General features: G+C 41.8%; 3 protein-coding genes across 3 annotated transcripts; 2 read left to right on the top strand and 1 right to left on the bottom strand.

The window, feature by feature from the left end:
• Nucleotides 1–1,404: 1,404 nt before the first annotated feature.
• LOC110154806 (uncharacterized) lies at nucleotides 1,405–14,274 on the top strand. Its single transcript, XM_020918852.2, has 24 exons — nucleotides 1,405–1,597; nucleotides 1,785–1,871; nucleotides 2,171–2,294; nucleotides 2,370–2,469; nucleotides 3,503–3,616; nucleotides 3,688–3,804; nucleotides 4,906–5,066; nucleotides 5,316–5,462; nucleotides 6,094–6,196; nucleotides 6,288–6,416; nucleotides 6,597–6,776; nucleotides 6,894–7,126; nucleotides 7,302–8,126; nucleotides 8,215–8,308; nucleotides 8,376–8,468; nucleotides 8,729–10,567; nucleotides 10,981–11,142; nucleotides 11,395–11,517; nucleotides 11,590–11,718; nucleotides 11,913–12,105; nucleotides 12,199–12,323; nucleotides 12,396–12,583; nucleotides 12,712–12,845; nucleotides 13,040–14,274. The coding sequence occupies exons 1-24, from the start codon at nucleotides 1,579–1,581 to the stop codon at nucleotides 13,270–13,272; spliced, it is 5,652 nt and encodes a 1,883-aa protein (XP_020774511.2). The 5' UTR covers nucleotides 1,405–1,578; the 3' UTR covers nucleotides 13,273–14,274.
• Nucleotides 14,275–14,487: 213 nt separating this feature from the next.
• cfap206 (cilia and flagella associated protein 206) lies at nucleotides 14,488–19,807 on the bottom strand. Its single transcript, XM_055149776.1, has 12 exons — nucleotides 19,685–19,807; nucleotides 19,299–19,382; nucleotides 19,133–19,220; nucleotides 18,775–18,963; nucleotides 18,037–18,207; nucleotides 17,561–17,778; nucleotides 17,007–17,126; nucleotides 16,711–16,909; nucleotides 15,935–16,081; nucleotides 15,661–15,854; nucleotides 14,798–14,941; nucleotides 14,488–14,709 (listed from the first exon to the last, which is right to left on the bottom strand). The coding sequence occupies exons 1-12, from the start codon at nucleotides 19,790–19,792 to the stop codon at nucleotides 14,488–14,490; spliced, it is 1,884 nt and encodes a 627-aa protein (XP_055005751.1). The 5' UTR covers nucleotides 19,793–19,807.
• A 1,109-nt stretch (nucleotides 19,808–20,916) lies between these two features.
• LOC110153989 (peptidase M20 domain-containing protein 2) lies at nucleotides 20,917–24,518 on the top strand. The gene is made up of 7 exons (XM_020917926.2): nucleotides 20,917–21,448; nucleotides 21,885–22,033; nucleotides 22,290–22,432; nucleotides 22,516–22,670; nucleotides 22,742–22,877; nucleotides 22,982–23,089; nucleotides 23,298–24,518. Exons 1-7 carry the CDS (start codon nucleotides 21,047–21,049, stop codon nucleotides 23,489–23,491), a joined length of 1,287 nt encoding a protein of 428 aa, XP_020773585.1. The 5' UTR covers nucleotides 20,917–21,046; the 3' UTR covers nucleotides 23,492–24,518.
• The last annotated feature ends 62 nt before the right edge of the window (nucleotides 24,519–24,580 follow it).

Raw genomic sequence — 24,580 nt, 5'->3', positions numbered from 1 at the left:
TATGATACATGCACACATCTCCACCACATCTGTCACTCCAGACTTTCCACCATCACAAACTGTCAGACAAAACTTCTCATCATTGGACCCCAATCTGGCAAGTGTGAAGCTTATTCTGCTGTCTGATTGTTTAAGTTGTTTACTTTTATTTCACTGAAATTATACAACTTTATTTGCGTTCGCTAATGCGGTACACTGAGAGTAGGTGGGGGCTTGAAATCCTCAAGTTACCATCACGCGTTTGTCTTTTGTTTTTTGTTTTTTTTGTGATGAAGTATTTTATTGAAGTGCAATGACAAATACTATACACCCTCTGTTAATTTTTAAGAGGCGGCACTCACAAAAATAAGCAGACAAGAGCAAAAGAAAAAGCTAAAACATCAGCAGCAGCAAAGAGGGTGCCATAGTGGCAACGGCTGGCTAGAGTTGGGTCCCTAATTAGGGACAGGGCCAAAGGGCGGAGCCGAGAGGTCCACTTCATGGACAGTAGGGGAAAACAAACAACCCCACTTCACTAAACTATATTGGCTAATGTAGTGACTTAGATAGCCTAATCAATATCCAGCTTAATTTCTACACCTAGCGTCTAAAACAGTAAAAAGCTTTTGGGTCAGATACAGTTGTCTTCATGTGTTGTGCCTGTCGTGTGTGATGTTCAGGTCATTAGTGCACTGTGCAGAGGTGTGTGTCGAAACTATAGACCCACATTATCGAGGGATATGCTGTCTGACAGGTCCTTCAACACACGGGCCTACAGGCACTTCCTGTTCAACCCGATCTTTCACTGTCTTATTGCCAAAGAAATTAAATTAAGGTAGAAAAGTACATGTTTTAAATCTAAATGTAAGCCTATAGGCCTATTTGTAGGCTATGGCCCCATGTCCGTTATAATTAGGCTTGGCCTATGTGTAGATTGAAAGCCAGTTAGGCCTATATATCCTTTTGGTATAAGGATATGTCCGATTTTTATTTATTTATTTATTTGTTTTTTTCGTGGTCAGTGAACAAAATTTACAGATTAGGAAATTGTTTCAGAAGTATGATGCAATATAAAACAATGAACAATATAAAGTCTAAGAGCCTTTATAAAAATGTTAGCTTTTCCAATCATCTTTTAATAAGGGCTTTTGTGTTTTGTTTGGCTTTGTGCTGGTTGACCACAGAGTGTATATACAGTTTATGCTCATGGTGCACTACAGCCACTTCTTATAATTTAATGAGACCCTGACACATTCCAGGCAAAACATCTTGGAGAGTGCCAGGTTGGGGGCCTTCTCTTCCATCAAAAAGTTACACAGTGCACCTTTGGCTCATTTCTACTTTCTACGCCCCCTGAAGTTCGAATCCCCGCCCATCGGAGCTGATAAGCGGACAGTGCAGCCGCGGCCCCTCAGTTCTCATGGTGCTCAGGAGACGTTCCTGGTGAAAGATGGCGGAAAGAGGAGATGGTACGGAGCGGCGTAATGTTCGACTTCTGGACTTGTCTACTTTTTAATATAACTGTACCGCTGTCATACAAGCGCGTAATCTAAGAGTCCGACAAAGTTTTCTGGAAATGATCGGCAGCTGAAATCGACAATGAGCCAACGCGTTGGAGGTGAGACAAGTGCACCGGAGCCGCTCAACTGTGGGGTCCTGTACTTTCTCCAGAGCCTATCTCCGGCTCTTTCTTAGTATCAAATTTCTGTACTTTGAATTCAATGTGGTCGGGAGCTGTGATAATCAAGAAGGGGTGTATAACATTCTTAAAAATGTTCCCACTCATAGTTGTGGTTGTGTTTCAGGCGTGTGGACCCAGCCGCAGTCCAACGAGCCCTCCCCGATCTTTCCCGCTGATCACGTCCTGTTTTCCGGAGCTGTTTTATTCCCCGGTACGACCTTCTCCAGCAGTTTTATAACTTCGGTTAATCCTGTTGAGGTCGATGCAGAGTAGACTGATGTCGCATGATGCATGCACGAATAATGTTCTTAATCGTTTGTGTGAACGTGTCACTTGATGGGCCCCATGCGCAGAATGACAGCCATGTCTATCTGAGGACTTGTGGCTACAGCTTTTGTTTTATACAAATGAACTTCATCATAAAGGACCATAATGTTGAGGCATACAGTGTATGAATTCTAAGTGAATTTCTTGTGTTATCTCTAACCATATCTTTTTAAATTCTGTTAGGGGCTTTCGATCAGCTGGGCTGTCCTCTGGTAATATTCCCAGTAGCTGGACAGACTCCGCTCTCTGCAGCACTCAGTAAGGCAGAGGTGGTGGACTTCATCAGCTACTGCCTTTCACAGCACAAGTAAGTGACTGGCAGTAGTAGTGTCTGTAGGGTTTCCAGATGTTCTGTGAGTTCAATTTATTTGTATGCTGACAGTAAAACACAGAAGAGTAGTTTGGTGTCAGTCGTGGCAGATCTCAGAGAAGCATCTGCTGCTTCGACGCGGTTCATTGCAGAGACGCTGCTCCTGCTTGAGGTAGTGTGGAAGTTTTGGTTTGTTTGTATTTATTTACCAGGTTTAATGGCTACGATGACAGACCTAAGCACAGAAAGTGCTGTTACTTTGAAATGTATGCACTTTTTTTCTACTGATTATAACATAAATGCATGGGTGAACCATGTAGACATTTGAAATTCAGACACAGATTTGAAACAGCATTTTCATTTGTGTTTGGGGAAATATGCTGATGGTGTGGTTTGAGTGGATTGTAGAGGTGGGTGTGGGGACCATCTGATTCCAGTGGCTTACTGTGTTTGCCAAAAGGGAAGGCTTCTGTGTATGCACTGCAGAATGTATCTTCTCCTTGTGCAGTACAGTGCACAATTGTGTGTGTTTTTTTTTTTTTTTTTCCCCTGAAGAAAAATATTTTCTTGCATAACCGTTAATTTCATAAAATAGTCTGACTGTGTTCAGAATGGTTATGGGGGTCATAAGAATTGCACATCAGATGGTTTATAAGCTGAAAACATACTCACATTAAAATGACAATATTTTACTGCTACCATGTAGCACTACAGTCAACCAAAGACATGCCCTGAGCATCAAGTGACTATATGGAGGCATGCCACCAGAAGAATTTAACAAAATTATTAGGATATTAGGATCTTGTGCAAAACTACTATGTAAACCTGGAAGAATTAATAAACAACAACTTTAATGATGAAAAGGCTGAGTGACTAACTCATCCCATGCATTGTCCTTTTTGCTGTAGTCCATATAGTGATTTTTGACTACAGCCCTGCCACCAAAAGAAATGCATGAATAATAAATGCATGTATTATAAAATTAAACCCAGCCAACTGGAAGTGGCAGATGAACTTGTGTAATGAGTAATTTTGACAACTATCTATTGAAGTATAATTGTATTGTATTACACTGTAGCATCTTAATATCAGATCTATAGGATTAAAAAGTTAAATGCTTTTTTTCTCCAACACTGATACAAAAGTTTGTAGTATTGTTTCATAAATGTTCTAATATTTGATGATCTGTTGAATTCTTGTTCCAGGAACAGAAAAGAACAGTCCACACTGCATATATAGTTCAGCCAAAGAGAAAAGATGTGCTTCGGATGTTGGGCAAACTGTGGAGCCCGTCCAAATCACAGCCTGCTACTTTTAATGTAAATTCAATCATTTAAAATTTTAAATGTTAAATCTTAGTGAATGGTAAAGATTATTTTGTGATTTCCAGAAAGTTCTTCTCAAAGAGGTCTTTGAACTGTCAAATTACATCGACAGAAGTCAGTTGATGGCCTCGTTGGGAGGATACCTTGTTTACTGTCACCAGAGCTGGGCGGTCTTCACCAAGGTCACTTTTTCTAAATATTTTCCTTTAACTGGTATTTAGTTTAATGGTGAGCCCCTGGGATTGACCTTCTTGGTTACAGTTGAATTTTAAATCTATTTTCTCAATATCGTGAGTGTAGTTTTGACCATCCATAGACTAATGCTAGTCTGTGCTCAGCCTCTTCCCTTCCTACCCTGCTTTGGCACAATACCACACACATCCTCTCCCTGTGTAAATTAAGAGCCATTTTCACTGTCCCTCTGACCCCTTTGTCCACCAGGCTCATGTATGCACTCACTCAAAGACTGTATTTGTGATTGTTGTATCATCCGTTTCCTTGGTGAGGCTGACCTTATTAGCGACTGAAAAGGGCCTTTCTGTCTGTGAGATTATACATTCAGTTACTGGTTCACGCTGCCACTACTCATTAACATACTATGGCTTCACAAAGCTGTTGGCCTGCCACATTGTAAATGTGAGTCTTTAAAAGAATTTCCTCATGCATTGCACACATACCATTGTTGGCTATAAAGAACTGACAGATCAGAGTGTTGCATTAATTAATTGTGAAGATTTTTAAATATGGCCATTACTGAATTTACATTCCTGTTTTCTTTCAGTAGATTCAGCCACCCTGATTTTTGTCTTTTTAGTCAAATTGTGTCTAAAGGTATATAGTCATCTCTATAACTCGTATAACATTAGTTATGTTAATTTTCCTATCTGATTTGTAATACTCTAATGACTACAGTCAAAACACTTCAAACAATGTTTACATTTCAATAATCAGACAATTGGATTGTTCTTATACCACTTTCTTGCATTTGAGACCTTAATGCAGCCAATGTAGTACCAATACCACTGTAAAATATGATTACTGTACGTCATCGTTGTCCACCACTGGTCATCACTGCCATTTCCATCAGGCTCAATAAACAATGTATCTCGTGCATATTCACAAGCAGGTATATCAGACCCGTGCAAATCCAGCTGGATGTTGGTGGTTCCAAACTGCCTAATTTTTCACTGTTGCCTGGAACTTGAATTTAATCTTTGATTAATTTTGTTCTACTCATCTAACCATCTTTGCTGTAACTGCTGGGTTTATTCTTGGTTGTGCAGGAGATGGATGCATTTGAGGAGCACTTTGGTTCAGTTGTGAAGCGGTTGCCAGGGTGTCTCTCCTCTGTCCAGGCCTTGTCTACACGGCCTCTGCCCAACTCTGTCCCTGAGCTCCAGCTCTTCTGCTCTTCCATTGAGACTCACTTTCAACAGCTCCAGAGGTCAGGCTCCTTTCCTTTTCACTTCTGGGTGATTAGCCACTGAACTCATTTTTTGTGTTTTTAAAACCACAGGAAGATTTTGCAATTTTAGAATCTTTCTGTGTATATTTGCTGTGTAACACTGCAGAGAGTTGTCCACTTGTCCCTTGATTAACACTACAGTTGTAAATAAATATGGAATATATAGATATTTAATCATTATTTTCACAAAACATCTGACAAAGTGACTGTGTGGTTCTTTGTGTGCAGGGAGCTGGGCCTTGATGATCTACTTAAACACTGCAAACTTCTGGTGGAGAAACTAAGATCGCCTGATCTTGACCCCCACTTTCAGGCCATGGCAGGCACTGCACTTTTCACCCTACACTTCTCCAGCATGCTACAGTACCACCGCAGGTACAGACAAGAGTCCGCACCTTTGGTACATTTTACAATCTTGCTCATCGCAAAGGTCCAGTCCTTTCTTGGTTCTGTTGGCCTGACAACTCTCAATGTCAACATGCAATATTGAGATTGACAGCATATTAAGATGAATATTTCAAATCTTATTGTGGTTAGAATGTGGGTCATAATCTTTTTAAAATCTTTATTCATCCAAGTAGTTTAAGATAATGTTCTTAAAACTAATGTTTCAAATGTTGTTGCTAATTAGCAAAATAAAATATGTGATGGGTCACAGTCCCGGTTTCTAATATACTTTTTTAATAAATAAAACGTATCAAAACGTAGGTCTGTATAAAATGCATTGCCTTATTTAAAAACAATCAAAAGAGGCTTTCATAGGCTCATCAAAATATACTCCTCATTAGAATAAAATAGATGTGGCAAGCCTCTATGGTTTTATTCCCATCTATAAAAACACAAATTTACCCTTTCCAGAGTGATGGGATTGTATTTTAATTGCACTGATGACAAATAATTGCTTTTGATATTGATTTACTGTTTACGCCTAATGTATTGTTGTCTTCGATCACTTTTATATAACTAGTAATACCGAATTTAAAAAATGTCTTTATCTGTCTGATAGGATCACTGCGACAGTGCAGAAAGTGGAGCTCTTGTGGCAGGAGGTTTTTTCCAAAGCTCGGCTCCAGTTACATGTGCTACAGATGAGAGAAGCTGCTCTGCAGGTAATATACCAGGCGGACATGATTTGCAAATGGTGTGTGTGCTTTTTAAATTATGTTTTAAAGACCTTCATGTTGTGAATCCCTCTGTCAGATTACAGAGCAGATTGAGAGTCTTCTCCAGCACAAGCTTCAGCCCTACAACATCCACATGGCAAGAGATGGAACTGAAGCTGATCAGCTGACCTCAGAATTCCACTCTTCAGTCTACACTCCAGCCATGGTATTGTGCATAGCTAACCCACATTAGAAAGGGATAATAACATAAAATATGAAAAAAGATAGAATAATAAAACAATATAAAGTATATCTTGCTCCTAACTAGACTAAAGATTAACTATTTTTAATTATTTTGCCTGTCCCCATATAATCACTTGAATGTAAGTCACTTTTGTTGTTGCAGTCTTTGGTGGTTGCTGCTGAAGAGGTGGTGTGTACTTTAACAGAGCAGATGAGCAATGCTCTGGGCAGAGAACGCTGGCTGCTGGACCTGCACAGGCTCAAAGACAAGCTTCACTCAACGGTGCATTTGACTTTACAAACATTACAGGCTGTGTTCAAATACCATCTATTTTACAACAAGGTGGGTCCCTCCCTGGAATTTTCAGTATTTTTCAGTGTTCTTTTTTTTATTCAAGCTTGTATAACTCTTAAGAAATGTATTTGGAGCTGTGTTGGACATTGTGTTTGGACCTTTCAGGCTCACGGCTGGTATAAATCGGTCCTATCAGAGAACTACTTACAGGAGTTACTTTCTCAAGTGGACAGGCCGAGGAGGAGTTGGGGTACACTCCCTGCATGGAGGAAGAGGCTCTTTGCTTTCCTGAAAAATAGTCCCCCTCCAGACATGGAGGAACTGGTTCATCTGGCCCATCTTTCTCAAGTCATCCCTGACAAACGACTCCAACAGGAGGGCAGACAATTGTCTCATCGGTAATTTATGTACAAACTGTATACAAACTATCTTTACACAACTACTTTTAAGTATATTATTTTTCTTTTTTTATATACATTACTTTGATTAAGAGGAGCAGTATATTCATTTTCAAAATGCTTCATTATTTCAATTATTCTCTGGCATCTATTCACACAATAATTGCATTTTCAGATGCATGATCTTGAGACGGATGATCATGTCCTCTGAGCCTGTGCCAATAGCTCAAATCCAAGTGGCACTGCAGTGGCAGTATGAGCTCCTACAGAGTTCACTGGTCAAACAGAGGGAACACTCCTCTCCCATTGACACTGAGCCTGACCTGCACTTCCAAGAGGCTAACCCCAGGACAGCAACCCATAGAGACAGTAGAGTGAACCTCCTTGGACTTGTCACCACAACAGAAGGGAAACAGTCGTCTCACAGTTCATTTGACTCAGGATTTGAAGGAGCTGGAAGCAGCAGGTTAGAAGGGCATACTGTGGCTCCGGACTTTGTAAAACAGACAGTGAATCAGCCCCAGATCCAGGAGGACACTGCGTCTACCCTCTCTGATTCTGGCGGGTTTGGATCACTTGGAAACTCATCTAGAGCCAGTGTCAACATTGCTCCTAAAGCAACCCTAAATTCTCTTGACTTTGAAATAAAAGTGAAACGGTCAGCTGCACATCCCACCAACCCATGGCTGAGTTTACCAGATGATGACCTGGAGAACTCCTACACTGTGACCATCACACCAAAGCCATCACTAGAGCAGAAAGACTCTTGCTTTAGCTTCAATAGTCAAAAGAACAAAGAACTCTGTCCTGGGAGTCCTGCAGCCCATCCCACTGCCTGGGCACTGCACACCCAGAGCAGCCTGGAGGACTCTGAACTCAGCCCCATGACACATGTCCTGTCCAGTACGGTCACAGAGCCCACAGACCAGGCCACAGGGGAGCCTTCTATGCTTTGGGACTCCTACGACCTCCATGAACAATACCTGGATTCAACAGAGGGGTAAGAATTGAACCACAACAGAATTTCAGTATGTTCTGAAATGCTCCAAGATAAAAATTAACTGTTTCATGGATAATTTTTCCCCCAGTGTGAGTGCTCCGTTGAAAGATTGGGACATAAAGGAGGAGGAGAACTTGACGGAGGTGGAGAGGACTCTTGAGCGGACGGACAAGATCCTAACAGTGAGTAAAGCAAACGACTAAAGTCTGTGGGGTTGGTGGCTTTGTGGACTGAAAATGTGTTTTATAGGAGGAGGAGTGTGTCCTGGCACAAGAGGTTCAGCTGGATGTTCTGCTGCGGTCAGAAGTTGAGCCATATCCCTGGCTGGCCTGGAACAACCAGGTAGAACTTACATTCTTACAAAATGAGCACTTCTCTGTCCCTCTGAACCAATTCTACCAAATACATTCTCTGAGAAATTGGAACAAGGGCAAATATTTTTATCTGCGAGATCCTTTCTAGGGATTAAGCAAATTTCATCTCCCAAGGGACCAATTTTATGGTAGTAGTTCTATTGGTTTAGGTCTAGTCTAGTGCTATTATATCAGTTTTTGACTATGTATTGTAAGAGTGCGTGTCAACTAGTTTTGTTTTCACTGCAGATGTCCTTGAATGAATTGTCAAAAGGCAATGTTGTGGACCTTGATCAGTTTGGTGCAAAGTCCCAGTTTGAAACCGACTTAAATCTACAGCCTGCAGACTGGAGAGCCAAACCAGACCTACTCACAGAGCTCAAAGAGGTTCATGCTCTGGACCAGAAGATCTTGGAGGAGAATTTCAAAATCAATCAGCTCAGGCAAGAAGATTGTCTAGAGGAAGTGGTACAGAGGAATTCTGACAGGCTGAATGTGCAGAATGTCAGGATGCAGCTCACAGAAGAAAAACTAGAGCAGAAAACGTCAGAGAATAAGTCTGTGAGAAATTGTCAAGTAAAGAAACCCAAAGAGCGAGCTACCAGAGTCATCAGATGTTCCATAATGTCCAGAACAGACAGTGAAGAAGACAGAGCCCTCTGTAATGAGGCACTGTCGGTGCAAAGCTGCTCAGAGGTGTCACACTCAAAAGATGAGCTTAGACAGTCCTGCTCTTCTGATCCAACCCAGTCTAAGAAAACTTGCATGAAATTGCAAGACAATACTACCCATTCTCCCAGTGAGCCTCCTGTCTCTAACAAAATGGTCTCATCCAGAAATCCTGCTCAGTCCCCTTCTGATGTGGGTGTTACTCCAGACTGCACAGTGGACAGAGAGGTAGAGCCAGGAATTGAAAGAGGGGCATGTTCCCAGCCCATACCAAAGCCAAGAAAAAAAACACTTTCTCTAAAAAAACAGACAAACCAACACAGCACTCATCGCTCTAAATATGGAAGCACACTCCCTGTGGATACTATGGATGCATATGCATCCTCTGTAAATACTGAGGAAGCGAGTACACCTACTGTTGACAAATTAAACCTTGTAGGGAGGACCTCTGGTCTCACGTCTGGAGACTTGCCCGCTGAGGGCACTGAGAGCGGAGGTGTGCTCGCTGAGAACACTGAGGGAGAAGGGGTGCCCACTGAGGGCAGAGGAAGTACACGCACTGATACTGAGGACAGAAGTATACCCGCTGAGGGTGGAGAGGTACCCACTGAGGGTGGAAGTAGTACAACCGCTAAGGACACTGAGGGCAGAAGAAGTATACCTGCTGAGGGTGGAGGGATGCCCACTGAGGACACTGAGGGCAAAGAAGGGATGCCCACTGAGGACACTGAGGGCAGAGGAAGAACACCTGCTGAGGACAGTGAGAGCGGAGATGTTCCCGCTGAGAACACTGAGGGAGTAGGGGTGCCCACTGAGAGCAGAGGAAGTACACCCACTAACGACACTGAGGGCAGAAGTATACTCACTGAGAGTGGAGGGGTGCCCACTGAGGACACTGAGGGCAGAGGAAGAACACCCACTGAGGACAATGAGGGCAGAAGAATATCCACTGAGGGTGGAGGTAGTACACCCACTGATGACACTGAGGGCAGAAGAAGTATACCTGCTGAAGGCGGAGGGGTGCCCACTGAGGCCACTGAGGGTAGAGGAAGTACAACCACTGAGGACACTGAGGGCAGAGAAGGAACACCCGCTGAGGACACTGAGAGCGGAGGTGTGCCCGCTGAGAACACTGAGGTAGGGGTGCCCACTGAGAGCAGAGGAAGTATACCCGCTGAGGGTGGAGGAGGGGTACCCACTGAGGACACTAAGGGTGGAGGAAATACAACCGCTGAGCGTAGAGGAAGGGTACCCACAGAGGATATTGAGAATGGCAAACTGCCCACTGAGGAGACTAGAGACGTGGGTGAATCTTCATCCCTGGATCCAAAGCTGCACGGAAATCACAACAATAACAACAATAGGCTACAGCCTGAGGTTGGAAAACAAGAGACGCACTCTGACGATTACTCTGATCAGGTATGACAAAACTTAAGAATATCAAACAAACCACATTTTCCTTTACATTATTCAAAACTACATTGTGTTTATCTTTTCATTGTCAGTGAGAATCACTTTGGGTGTGACCAACCCATGTTACAGCATAGTTTGGCAATGGGGACAAGTTTTATATTGGGTATAGGGATTTTTATTTTCAAGTTTCACAGCACACTGCTACTACTTGAATCCTTGCATGTTTGAGTTTGACGTTACACCTGTCCAACTTCCAAATCACTACACTACAAGTGCTGGAGGGGGAGGGTTGGCCAAAAATGTTCTGTTGGTCAGATACTCTGGTCACACCCAAATAACAAGAGATCTGTTATACATGCAAACCGTGCATTATTCATTATTCGTGTTGATAAACTGATCATGTCATTTTGCAACTTCAGACTAAATACTTCAACACACTGGCAGCCAATTCATGTGATCTTGGGATAGTGCTCCCTATCTGTACTCCTCTGTACAATGATGAAAAAAGGGAAGAAGTGAAGTGGTCAGAGGAGATTTATATCCCAATGATACAGGACCAACTCAACATCAACACCACTCTGGTATTGTACTGCACATTTGTGACATTGTTTTCAGTTGCTTTCACTATGAAAGTGTTAAAGCCAAAGTTGTGCATAGTCTGACTGGATATCAGTTTGCAGCGAGCATCCTAAAGTCAGTCTCCACATATAAGTAATCTAAGGAAGGACATCAGACATATGTCCCCACACAAGTGGCTGTTGAGACCACAAAAGCAGTAGGGAGTGTGAACCTGCCTCCTGCTCCAGTAATTACTATGGTTGTCATGATTTCAGCCTTCAGACCTTGGCACCTCGATCATCCTGGACACAGGATCAGGTTTGATGAAAGCTGGATTTGCAGATGAGGACCTTCCAAGTGTTTTATTTCCAACAATAATTGGTGTGCCAAAATATGAGGTACAGACTGGCCTAAGAAAACTTCTTTAATATTTGTGTTTGTGATAACCTTATGTCTGGTTTCCTCTACAGGAGATAATGAATAGCAGCTCAGTAAAGGATACATATGTGGGACATGAAGCTCAGCATATGAGGGGGGTCCTGGCTCTGAGACATCCCATCAAAAATGGCATCATTGGTAACTGGGACGACATGCAGAGGGTGTGGCTCAAAGACTGGTTCATCTTTTTAATACTAAGTGTTTTATTGTCAGTTTAGGTGACTGAGCTACTCATCCCATTTATATAAATCAGTGTGCATAGTAGCAGAAGGCAGACTTCCCTAGTTTAGACTTTGATTTGAACATAAATTAGTAAAAATTCTTTGACAAGGGTTGTAATTTTTTTTTTTGCCAGATTTGGCAGCACACGTTTGATCTTTTGCGTGTGGACCCGGGCGAGCACCCAGTCCTGCTGACTGAGGCTCCTATGAACCCACTAGAGAACAAACAACGTGCAATGGAGATCATGTTTGAGTTCTTTGGAGTTCCCTACAGTTATGTTGCGATGCAGGCAATGCTGGCACTGTATGCTGCTGGCAGGACAACAGGTGAGAGGCACAGACACTTCCTGTGGGAGGGGGGGGTGGGGGAATGGGGTTTTGGTTGAAGAATGTTTGCCCTCATGATGCTGTGTGCTGCAGGTGTGGTGCTGGATTCTGGGGATGGAGTAACCCACAGTGTCCCAGTGTATGAAGGGTATGTTCTGCCTCATGCGGTGCAGCGCTTCCCTCTGGCTGGAGCAGATGTAACGGCACACCTCACAAAGGTAAACGGCTTACCCTTTTTGAGTTTTGTGCTGAGCTGTACCCAGCAACTGAATGTCCTTGTTGATCATCAGCTGCTTCAGGAGCAGGGCGTGTGCATGAGGACCACAGCAGAGCAGGAGATAGTCCGTGAAATGAAGGAGAAGTGCTGCTGTGTGTCTCTCAATTACGAAGTGGAGCTGCATGACAGTGGGTCCTATGGGGAGGCGAGCTACACGATGCCAGATGGAAAGATTGTGACACTGGGCTCAGAGCGAATAAGGTGACTGATGCATTACACTTCCTGTCGGCTTACACGCAAGAGATCTGAAGCCTCTGCTCCTTTTAAAATAAAGGACAATGATTGATCTTAATTTACACTTATAATTCTGGTTGTCTGTTGTTCCTCAGAGCTCCAGAGATCCTGTTCAAACCTGATCTTATTGGCCGGGATCACTATGGCCTCCATGAAAGTGTGTACAAATCTATCCTGAATTGTGACTTGGACCTGCGGCGGGACTTCCTGGGAAATGTTGTTCTGTCAGGTATGTACTGTCTCACACCCCCCCAGCCCCTATGGCCTTTGTAGGGAGACAGTGGCACTGTGGTAGAACATAGTGAGGTTGGTTTGAGCCCCACTCGGACCAGTGTATGCTGGTATAGTTTTATAGTTCCTTGTGCAAGACACACCTTGTCTGTGTTTTTGAGTGAGTGACCCTTTACTTATGCTGTGTCGAAGGAGGGAACACTCTTCTCCCTGGTCTCCCTGAGCGGCTGGAGTCCGAACTAAGTGTCCTGGTGCCCTGTGAGCCGCACTCTTCTGTGCGGGTCTGCAGCCCCTCTAACAGGGACTTTTCTGTATGGTGTGGAGGGACAGTTCTGGCCAACTTGCCAACCTTCAATGGGCTGTGGATCAGCCAGAGTGAGTATGAGGAATATGGGCCACAGATAGTCCACAGGAAGTGTTTCTGAGCTGTATATTAAAGTATCCTCAAATGAAATATATGGTGCCCAGCCTGGGAAAATATATATATATAGATATATGTGAATATTTAAGTTATTTGCCCACAGCTGCTGTTGTGTGTCCCTGTGTGTGTGGTCCTGTCACTTTTTATGTTATAAATGTATATATGTTTTCTTTTTCTAATATTATATAAGATTGGTTGAAGCTGGCCTTTAAGTGAATCGGGCCAAGACCTTTTTACATAATAATTTAAGGTCACAAGTAAGCCATCTAAAGCATAAATAATCTAATATAACCTTTATATGAAGGAAGGATAATTGGGGCTTCCAGACCCCTGTTGTATGTGAATCTGATGAGAGCTGACTGAGCGGTGTTGGACTTTTTGTGGTACATTGTTCAAGGGTTTTATAATATATATTTTTTTATTTATATTTTTAATGTGTCTCAACTGTCATTCCATTTGAAACCTGGAGGCACAATCTACAACTATCTGGGTCAATTATGTAAAACTATGAATGGAAAAAGGTGACATTGAAGGTGCGTGCGTACATCTTCAGTCAACAGCTGTGAGTGCTGCTGCTGCTCATCTGCATCATTGGGAGTGAGGGCTTGCAGTGTGTGTTTTTTATTTTGTTGTTAATCCGTTTGCAAATTATCCATTTGTAAATCTGTAAATAAGGCACGATGATGCACAGTAGTGTTTAACAGTCTAGTTGCTGCCAAAGTGAACTGAAATGGTTCCTTGTCCCTGTGTTCATTGCCAGTGTATATATGTATATATATCTTTATTCAATATGTTGTAAATATGTATATATATCTTTATTCAATATGTTGTAAATATTCATGTATACTTTTGTGGTTTGCTGAATAATATTGCTTTTGCTGGTGTATATTCTTTGTAAGTGTTGTAAGAACACAGGGTTGACAAATATTAAGTCATGTAACCTTTGACCTACAGTGTTGCACCTTGCTTGCCCTTGGACTTCAGATGTAAATGTACTGTACCAGTCTGCACCAGATGCAGTTTTTTACTAGTTTATCTGTTTTATAATAAATATAATTTAGTAACATCTTGTTGCTCGTGTGTGTGTGTGTGTGTGTGTTTTTCAGAGAAATATTGCATTTACTGATAACTATATAATTATAAAGAGTTTTTTGCATATTGTATATTGGTAACGAAGCAGATATACGTAGTATTTTATTTCTAGAATATGCAATTGGTGTCATTCATCCAAGGCTCTGGTCAGGTCCACTCTGACCATGTGCCCACCTCTCTGTCCCCGTAGTCCAGACAGATATACCAATGGCCTGGGCACATTGCTCTCTCCGTCCTGTGTGGTCTGTCCCACAGCATCTTTGTGGAGGTAAGTCTGAGTGCAGTTGTCTCTCTTAAAATGGCTCAAGTTGGTCTGAGTTGAGTGAGTCTGTTTGCTTAGGATATCAGCCTAAAGAGAAAGATGTCCAACTTTTAAATGTATAGTGTACATCTGAATGCCATTAATCATTTGGTCTAAAAATGTTACAGTAGGTTACCAGCTTCAGCGCCTTCCTTCGCAAGGCCCACTCGTTCCACTCGTATGCCCGATCTATGTAGCTCTCCACCGGGTGAGTGTCGGTCTGGGTGCCACTGGAGCTCCGAGTGATGGGCCGCACCAGGAGATGCTCTCCAGACTGCAGCTAAGCATAAACCATCCGCTGGTTGGTGAGGTCTTAATTAAATTTGCTTTTTGTTTTACTTATACTTTCTGTAGACTGTGACCATCTCCTGAACTGTTAAAAATAGCAATATTAAAATATGGACTATATAACTTTTCTGGTGGAGGATGTACCAGCTGCTTTGCTTGTCTCCCTGAGGATGTTATTGCTTTACCTGGGATATTCCACAGTATGCTATTAAACTGGTGTTGTTCTAGACACCCTGCTAGTGTGTTATACAGTGTAATGCACTGCTCCAATTTATTTTTATCCAATTACATGTTTTATTGCTCAAAAATACCTTAAACACACATTCTTACTGTGAATGGAGTCACCTCCACAAAGATCTGACCTGTAGACTGGTCCTATGGTGTCACCCTCCTCCAAAAATATTGTATAGTGCTCCTTTAATTACTTTATGTAGACACTTAACACTAGGAAGTCTTCTATGCCTTTTAAAGTCCCTACATTACCAGGCTCATTCTGAGAAAATCCTGCTGTATTGGTCTATTAGCATCATGTCTCTAAGAGCAGTGCTATAAAGAAATGTTATAATCTACATATGTTTTGGCCATCATGGAAAATAAAAGCTTCTGATATGTTATACGATACGATATATGGCAAGGATGCCTGCCATCATTTTGAAAAACTAAAAAATTTTGGGCTGATGAAAACTTTGGGCAAAATATTGAGAGTGGCACCTCTGTGTATGGGGTGACGCAGGAGAACTGTCGGTGAAGGCACAGCAGTTGGATGAGCTCTGGGCTGCGTTTGGCTCTCTCTGCCACCTCTGATATGTAGTGCTCTGGAGCTGAGGCAAACTGTAGCGCTGAGTCTTTGGAGCTAAACACATACAACTTCTCCTTATATTTCAAAAGGCCCAATTGAGGGTTACCTGTAAATGCCCAATGCATCAATATATTAAAATACAGAACACACATCCCCAAGGTGAGGAAAAAGTTGGGTTATTTTTACCAGGCAGCAGCAGTCCATCCCGAGACACCAGTGCATGTCCACAGAAGCCGCTGTACTGCACATTCTGAAGTTCTGTGTCGTTGGGCTGTTCAGGCACTAACCATTCAGTGTCAGGACCACTCACCTCCGCCGGGTCTATGGGCTTTTCTGTGAGAAGGTAACGGTGTTTAAACAGGATTTTAAAAGTGTCAACTTCTCCATTTCTTTTTCAAACATACTGAAGTGTTTTCTAGTTTAGAGTCTCACAACCGTTTTTATCCACTGAGATGCAAGTCTGGAATGTTCCACAGTGTGGCATTAAGCATTTATTCAACTACAGGTGTTTTTATTATATTGAAAAAAAAAATTAAAAATTAATTGTTACTATGAGCTGGATCGCTTCTCTACAGATCCTGGCCAACTTGTATCCATGGGGACAGATACGTTTAATGCTATACTGTGCAATACTGTATGCAAAAATGTTTCTCCATGAAGAACAAAATGGCAGATTTCCACAGAAAAGTTACATAGTGCACCTTTAATTATAAATGTTCGTACTTCATTATGAATTATCATTATGTATAAAAGACATTTAGTCTTGTCATGTCTTAGTTGTTGTTCACAAACTCATTACAGATTATATAACAATTTTATATGTACATTCCAGTAAACAATAAAAATGATAAAAATCTAAATACTGGATATGGATATAATTGGTTATATTCACTATATGTTTCAAATTGTTGGCACTTGTTATTACTGTTCTTGGAGTGGCTCTCCTCAAAATAGTTCCTCACCTTCACATAAGCGCTTCCTTTCTGCGTCACTCTTGATCTCTGACTCCTGCAGGAGACTATCTATGCTGCTTTCAGAGAAGATCTGAGCTTGGGATGAAACAAATGGGCGGAGACTCAATGCCAGGTTCCTAAAGATGTGGAGCAGCTCAGCCTCGTCCTGCAGACCACTCCAGAGACGCGACACAGACCGGAACATGGGCTGGACACAGGGCAGGGGTCAGTGATCAGGTAATAGACGTTATTCTTAAAAAAGCAAGCAAACAAACAAACAAACAAAAAACATAATGTGTGCTTACAAAGACTTGTGCGGCAGGTACGGCTCTCTTGGACTGCACCGTGTCCCTAAGCACTTGTAACTGTGCTGTGAGCTCGCTCTGCAGCAGCTCTACCCTCTGGACACTTGCCCCCACATCAGCCTGGGTTTATGTCAGCAACACATGGGAGAAAGGGTTACGAATTAAGATTGGCTGTGGACCTCTTGATAAAAAAGACACAAACTGTTTATTGACTTTTATTTGCACATCCCCAGTTGTTGCCACTTCTGTTAGAAGGAACAAAAATAGAATTTGATGTTATCTAATATAGAGAGCAAGAGAGAGCAAAAATCCACATATATATATATATATAACCTTTTCCATATGAACCAGCAAGACTGAAAATTTTGTGTGCTTGCATGATAATAACCTTTTAATACAACTGACAAGATAATGACTTTTATCTACTTGTTTGTATCAGGTGGATAGACCCATGTAAAAAAAATTGCATCTGCATTTTGCCCTGCACCTCAATTCTGTTCCTATATCATGTGAATCCAACCTATTGTTGTCCATCTGCAGAGGGAATCTCATACCATTAGCATGTTGAGGAAGGCTTGGTGCTGGCGGACATTGTAAAGCGCTTGCCGGAGCAGCTCCATGGAGACCCCACTCTCTGCTGGTGTGGCAGTCCCAGGCTCAGTGAAGGCCTCCAGGGCACACGTGTATCTCCACACCAGTCTCTCGCATTCCTCCAGCTCCTGCTCCAGGGCTGTACGGCTCACAGGAAGGACCTCTCTCAGCACCTCCGGCACTAGACAGAGAGGCATCTTCACAGTCTGAAGACACACCTTATTGTTGTACTAGCCAAACCAGAAATGACACTAAATATCCAAAATCCAAAGAGCCACACATGGGACATGTTGCTGAAGTCTGAAATTTTTAGCTCATAGATAATAACACCATATGATTTTTTTGTTTCTTTATCATAACGCAGAGAGAGAGTGGAATAGCAAAATATAAAATAATAATTCTCCAAAGGCTTGAGAACACTACTGTAAGCATTTCTTACCTAAGTCCTGGATATTGAGCTCCACCTGGTCCTGGGCCATGCTGAAGTGATTGAAGAGACGGATCCCCGTCACCAGCATGCTCAGGTCCTTGAGCTGCTGCTCTTTGTCTCTTTTGAGCAAAGCCATGAAGGAGCCCAGTTCTGTCTGAGGGAAGACACTCTGAAGGGCCGCTGTGCACAGGGATAACAACATAATCAGCAAAACAACTCAGTCTTCTTCTTGACACTGGGTCAGACAGTCCAGAGGTGAAAAGGGCTCACTTGCATTTACTCAGTTACATTTTCTTCAGTAAAAATTTATTACTCTGGGAAGGTTTCAGACTGTAAACTTTTACCCCTCTTTGACCTTGAATAATATATTTCACAGTGTAGACAGTAACAGTACTCTTACTCTAGTAAATGTTGTGGAAATTCTTCCCTCTTTGAGTAAATCTACAAGTGACATGTTGACAATATTAAATTATTTGAACATTTGTGCTTCTTGCACCATTAATATTTTGTCGTTTCAATTACTTTATTGTCTATCTTTTCCAAGTTATTAATCTATTTTTATGTCCAGACAGATTCTCCCCATATATTTTTTTACTCTTACTTGTAATTTCATCAAGTACCCCTTTGTACTTTGTACTACATGTGTAATATTATTTTTGTAAGTAATTTTACTCTTACTTGAGTACAATTATTGGCTTCACTACCCTCCTCTGACCAGTAGAATTATGCCTGGTACTGTAGCTGTACCTGTGGTCTGGTGTAGGGCATCAGTGTCACTGGGAGAGGCCATGCCAGAGCGCAGCAACATGTAGTGGGTAATTTTGTGGTACAAAGTCTCGACCTGGTCGCGTGTCTTCACTCTGCTGTCTGTGATCTCTCGGCTCAATGGGCTCAGCTTGGACTCCACCACGTGATGGATCTCTGTCACAAACTCCCCTGTACAGCACAATTTCATTTTCAACAAAAGACTCAATTGTCAAAAGACACACTTCACTGAATGACTCTGTGTTGCTGTAGAATGAAAATATAGCCTATTTTTTAAAAGTACCAGTCGTTATTGATTCAGTTATTTGGACACAAATCTGACTCTGAATGGCATACGTACGTCGTGTAGTGTAGTTGAGATCAAAATACACCTGCATCTTGACAGTGTCCAGGAATGGGCACCTCTCTGTGAGTCTTTGCAGACAGATCTATAGAACAGACTACATCACCCATCATGCACAGTCACAAAACATAGGCCCTAGGAAACATGAAGAGTAAGAACTCACCTCAGTGAGCTTCTGTACGTCGTGGGAGGTCAGTGTGCAATCCACATCAAAACCATTTTTAGGATCCAGTACAACTGCTTTAATCTGGGGAAAAAAGGCTTTTAATAAGTGTGGACCACATTACTCCTCTGAGCCAAGCGGCCTTTATGTTCTCCATGGCCCCGGTCCTCCTTCAGCCCAGCTAGTCACCTAGTCCTATGTAACACCCAAATCCAACTAAACACATCAACAGGGCTGACAATACTGCTCCCACTGCAAATAAATTTAACAGCTAGACAGAAGATATGGTCTTTTTCTGAGTCTCGCATTGCAGCTGGCAGTGTTGGCCCCTGAACCGCATTTCTTTTCCATAGCTCTGGCAGACAGGGACAGGCTGTGGGACTCACCATGAAAGCAGCGAGCGTCTCTGACACTTCATGTCCATGTGAGGCACAGCGCTGAACAAGCTCGCAGATAATATTTCTAATCACGTTTTCAGCCTGAGCTTGAGACATTTTGATTTTTGTGTCTAATGCCACTCACACTGTCGACTGTTTGAGTTGATGTATGGTAGTCATGGCAACAGTCTCCGCCCCAGTGACCGATTACCGCTAGGAGGCGCTGATGATTATTATTATTTTTTTTTAAAAAAATTATTTTTTATTTTTTGTATTTGTAAAAGCATTGATGTTTATTCAAACTCTGAGTTTTAAGGTGTTTGCTCTGGTCACGTGACACGGCGCAGTCCCTCCGGAGCCTAATGAGGACACGGCTCTGCTGCGGGGGAGCCTTTTTTAATTTTTTTTTTAATGAACATAGACTAACAAACATTTGTAGAAGACAAGTAAACATAAGAACACACTAGGGGGCGTCGCAATCTAAAAACATAACATTCCAATTCAGGTACAAAATAAATACAAACTACAAAATAAATACAAAAATAAATAAGTTGAATCTGAACCATTACATCAAAACAGAATTTGGCAATTAGATGGGAGGTAGTTTTTGCTGTTTTTCAATTATCCAATGTGGTTAAGAAGCTATAATACAATTTAAACTCATTCATAAAACAAGGAAATGAGGGTGTGTTCCCTCTCCATTTACTACAATTAATATGATAAAGCAAAACAATATTTATAACAGTTTCTATTGAAGTGTCCAAATTGTCCATATAAAATAGAATGTGACAAGTTTTGAATACAGAGATTTTCATTTCTGAATTTAGCCTGATTCTGACATTTGACCAGAAGACTTGAGAGTGAAGACATTAAAAAAAAGATTCTTCTTTAGAATTACAAAAAAAAAAAAAAAAAAAAAAAAAAAAAAAGAAAAAAAGAAGCAGAATTCAATCTCAAATCTAAATCTTATTTTAAGAAACAGGCCCACAGGGTAGATATTGTTTATACTTTTAAAATGAGTCTCTTTCACTTTTGGAGACAGCAGTAACTTTAATTAATTTAATAATTTAATTTAATTTTCATAGACTGATTATTAGAGCTGGGCATGTCCTTAAAAGAAGTTCTATTAAAGTATATGAAAGATAGACAATGTAACTGGAATTTTGTTAATCTAGTAAAGCAAAACAAAGAACTGTGTACTTTTGTGACACAGGGAACATCCTGCTGTAACCAGAATGAGCAGCAGTGAGTCACGATGCCTCCAGCCGCAGAAGAAACAGGAGAGGAACTGCCCACAGCTCGCAGTTCAGTATGTGCTTGAGATTCGTGGAGGTAAACAAACTTCTGTGTGTCAACTAGTTTGATTTTAAAATGTCTGGAAGCACTGAAAACCTGCAGCAACTGAAGGAGGGGGCGAAACGCTGCATCGACCTGGCCCAGGACAAGCTCCACGCGTTAAGTCTAGATATCTGGAGCTGTCCGGAACTGGCCTACCAAGAAATCCATGCTCATGACAGGCTGGTGGACTTTTTCACTCGAGAGGGAGGCTGGGAAGTGGAAGCACACTACAAACTAGACACGGCGTTTAGAGCCTTGTGGGGTTCGGAGAGCAGCCAAAAGGGTCCTGTGGTGCGGGTGGGTTTCCTTTGCGAGTATGACGCATTGCCCGGAATAGGACACGCGTGTGGACATAACCTGATCGCAGAAGTTGGCGTGGCGGCTGCCCTGGGACTGCGAGGGGCTCTACAGGATAACCCGCAGCTCCCCGTACAGGTGAGCGGGCGGCATGTGGCTACAGTACGGTAATGATGTTCCCGCGTTCTTTGTAATTAGTCTCAAAACACCAAACGTATGTTTATGGCAATGGTTTAATCTCAAAAATTGTGTGAAAGACATTTTAGATTCATTAGTTATCTTAATTTAAAGATATATAAATTAAATTGTGGAAATGTTATGTTACATGTTGTATATGCAAGTTATTAGGTCATTAATGTTAAGTGACTAATTAAAACTTCATATTAGTTTGTTGGCATTATGTTGTTAGGGTGGCAAAGTGTTGTTAATTGCCCTGCCTAAGTGCATAAAATTTGGCTAACTATGTAGACCACATCAATTAATTTTGGTCTGTGTCCCCTTCTGGCTCAAATAAAGAGAGTCTCAGTAAGCTATGGTTCAGTGCATTAAATTGTGAGTTGTCATGCTACTCCAGGTGGTGGTGTTGGGGACCCCTGCCGAGGAGGATGGGGGAGGGAAGATTGACCTGTTGCAGGAAGGAGCCTTTGACGGACTTGATGTGGTGTTTATGGCACATCCATCCAAGGAGGACGCAGTGTACCTGTCGTGTGTAGCAGAGCATGAGTGAGTATTACCACTGTACTATAGCCAACTGCACACAGTTCAATGCTCTTTACAAACAATTTCTAAACAAAGACACAATACAGGATATAGGAGATTACATTTGGCATTCTTTTAGCAGAAGACATGCTGCAGCACACCCCACAGTTCAACATTTATCAGTGTCCTTCATTTATCCTCTTTTAAGTAAATATTTAATGCAGTATTTAAAACATATTTGGGCCTATCTATCTGTTCCTATCTATCTGTATTGTACCAGTGTGACTATCAGGTACCATGGAAAGGCCTCTCACGCCTCAGCTTACCCCTGGGAGGGAGTGAATGCTTTGGATGCTGCTGTTCTGTGTTATAACAACTTGTCAGTGCTCCGACAGCAAATGAAGCCTACCTGGAGAGTGCATGGTGAGCACCTCCTCTGATCTTTGCTCTTTGGTTTTTGGCTTACTGGAGAAGTATTTCCAACTCTGACATTGTGTTAAATGCAGGGATCATCAAACATGGTGGACTCAAGCCAAACATCATCCCTGCATACACCGAGCTGGAGTACTACCTGAGGACTCCATCCAGAGCTGAGCTGCCCCTGCTCAAACAGAAAGCTGAAGGCTGTTTCAGGGCTGCAGCTGTAGCCACAGGTTGTCAGGTAGACACTCTCAACAGTAAATAAATACATTTATTAGAAAATTAAAAAGATTTCCTAATGTGTGTGCACAGGTCCAAGTGGAGTTTGCAAAGAATAGGTTTGACAATATGCTCCGAATCCCCACACTGGAGCAGCTGTTCCAGGCCAATGGGACCGCCCTGGGAATGAACTTGAATGTGGATGAAGAGGTCCTTGCAAATGAGTCTGGTTAGATGACCACACAAAATATTTATTTCATACTTTTTTTTCTTTAACTAAAGATGAGCTGTAATAAGCTTTAATAAGCTTAATACGCTTTTTGCTTTTTACAGGTTCCACAGACTTTGGAAATGTGACTTTCAAGGTTCCTGGGATACATCCATACTTCTACATTGGATCAGATGCTCTGAACCACACTGAGGAATACACAGAGGCTGCAGGTAGGATAACCATATGTAAATACTGATTTATTTCAATAATATCATAAGATGCATGCCTCCGTTTTTTATTAAAGCTAACAATAAAACTCTTGAATGATTATTCCCTTCTCTGACATACGCAGTATGCACTTTCTGCTATGTACATGTTAATTTTCAGTTGTGGTGTGGCTAACTGCTTTGAAACTTGTTGAAATTTTGTATGGTTCAGGGGACAAGAGGGCTCAGTTCTACACCCTCAGGATTGCCAAAGCCCTTGCCCTGACTGCCCTGGACCTACTGATGAATCCGAAGCAACTGGAGTGTGTCCGACTGGAGTTCACACAGGCTAAAGACAGGGAAACTGAGAAGGAGCGCTCACTGCTGGCTGCTCTTACAGTAGGAGCTGGTGCTGGATCCTCTTGAGAGCTACAGCTGTGTGAATGAGTAAAATACAATGTGGCAAAGGAGAAATTCAATTTGTCAACTGGACAAAGTTTATTTGGTCGAATACGTTTCGCAGCTCATCCAAGATGCTTCTTGAGTTCTGGTCAGACGCTGGTGGGTACTTCCTTATATCTGTCTAACACACCTCCTTGTTTACAGTTTCTGTTAGTTAGCTAGGCCTATTGAACTTGCACTGTGTGAAATCATATAAGCATAACCTTTCAGGGCCATAATGGGTGCTTTCACACCTCTGGGCCTGACCTGGCTACAGCTATTGTTCTCTTGTTTGTTTTGATTTAGGTTTGAGGATAGATTTGTAAATAGGAGATAGATGGTGTTTGAGATTGCCATTTCTGTTTAGAGAAGCACTGTCTGAAAAGTACAATGTGAGCATTTGCAGCACAGTGCACTCCAAATGTGGGTGGGAGCAGGACAACACAAAAAAGCATTAAACGTCAGCATCACACTTTTTTTCTCTCAATTTGATCCAACTATTCATCCATCTTATGGAGTTCAGTGTGCTTTCTCAGAAGTCTTTAGTACACTTCCTGTTTCTGTCTATTATAATAAATAAAAAATATTTCATTTTAATCCTTGTTTTAATGGAGAGATTAAGACTGCTATTTTGGTCGAGATCCAGAAACAAGTTTTCTCATAATCAGGAACAGAGCAGGGCGATTTGAATAAAAGATTAAGCTCACTTGTTTCTTGTTTTTCCATGGTTCTGTTCAGAATGTGGCAGATTCTGAAGAGGCTAATCCTATTTTTTTACAAGGTTTTGTTCACAGTGACATGTTGGCTCTCTGAGTTTTTTGTCTGCATATTACAACGTTCCAAATTTGACCTAAGCCACAGCAGATGTCACAGAACATTACATAAGAATACTTGAACGGAAGTATTATCAGCCTCTCACTATTGTAAATATGATTGTTATCATCTTCCCCAAAGTGAAACAGTGCCACAGACTTATGAAAAATAAACATTTTAATAAAAACATTCCTTATCAGCCTGTGCATTTGATTATTAAGTAAACAAGAAATTATGTAAAGTAGCCACCAAAAATTTTTG

The sequence above is a fragment of the Boleophthalmus pectinirostris genome, unplaced genomic scaffold, assembly GCF_026225935.1.
Source record: "Boleophthalmus pectinirostris isolate CB_2022bp ecotype Guang Dong unplaced genomic scaffold, ASM2622593v1 HiC_scaffold_13, whole genome shotgun sequence".
Classification (NCBI taxonomy): Eukaryota; Metazoa; Chordata; class Actinopteri; order Gobiiformes; family Gobiidae; genus Boleophthalmus; species Boleophthalmus pectinirostris.
Note: the sequence above shows the minus strand (reverse complement) of the source record. Positions and strands in the feature narration are given on the sequence as shown.

Bases quoted from the DNA above. Each gene is read 5' to 3' on its own strand.
- LOC110154806 (XM_020918852.2), top strand. The intron at 6,417-6,596 runs GTATTGTGCATA...TTGTTGTTGCAG, and splicing joins CAGTCTACACTCCAGCCATG to TCTTTGGTGGTTGCTGCTGA. The intron at 10,568-10,980 runs GTATGACAAAAC...TTGCAACTTCAG, and splicing joins CTGACGATTACTCTGATCAG to ACTAAATACTTCAACACACT.
- cfap206 (XM_055149776.1), bottom strand. From the start codon at position 19,792: ATGTCTCAAGCTCAGGCTGAAAACGTGATTAGAAATATTATCTGCGAG. The intron at 19,383-19,684 runs GTGAGTCCCACA...TTTTTTCCCCAG, and splicing joins AGACGCTCGCTGCTTTCATG to ATTAAAGCAGTTGTACTGGA. The intron at 16,082-16,710 runs GTGAGGAACTAT...ACCTTCTCACAG, and splicing joins AAGGAAGCGCTTATGTGAAG to AAAAGCCCATAGACCCGGCG.
- LOC110153989 (XM_020917926.2), top strand. From the start codon at position 21,047: ATGTCTGGAAGCACTGAAAACCTGCAGCAACTGAAGGAGGGGGCGAAA. The intron at 21,449-21,884 runs GTGAGCGGGCGG...ATGCTACTCCAG, and splicing joins ACCCGCAGCTCCCCGTACAG to GTGGTGGTGTTGGGGACCCC. The intron at 23,090-23,297 runs GTAGGATAACCA...TGTATGGTTCAG, and splicing joins GGAATACACAGAGGCTGCAG to GGGACAAGAGGGCTCAGTTC.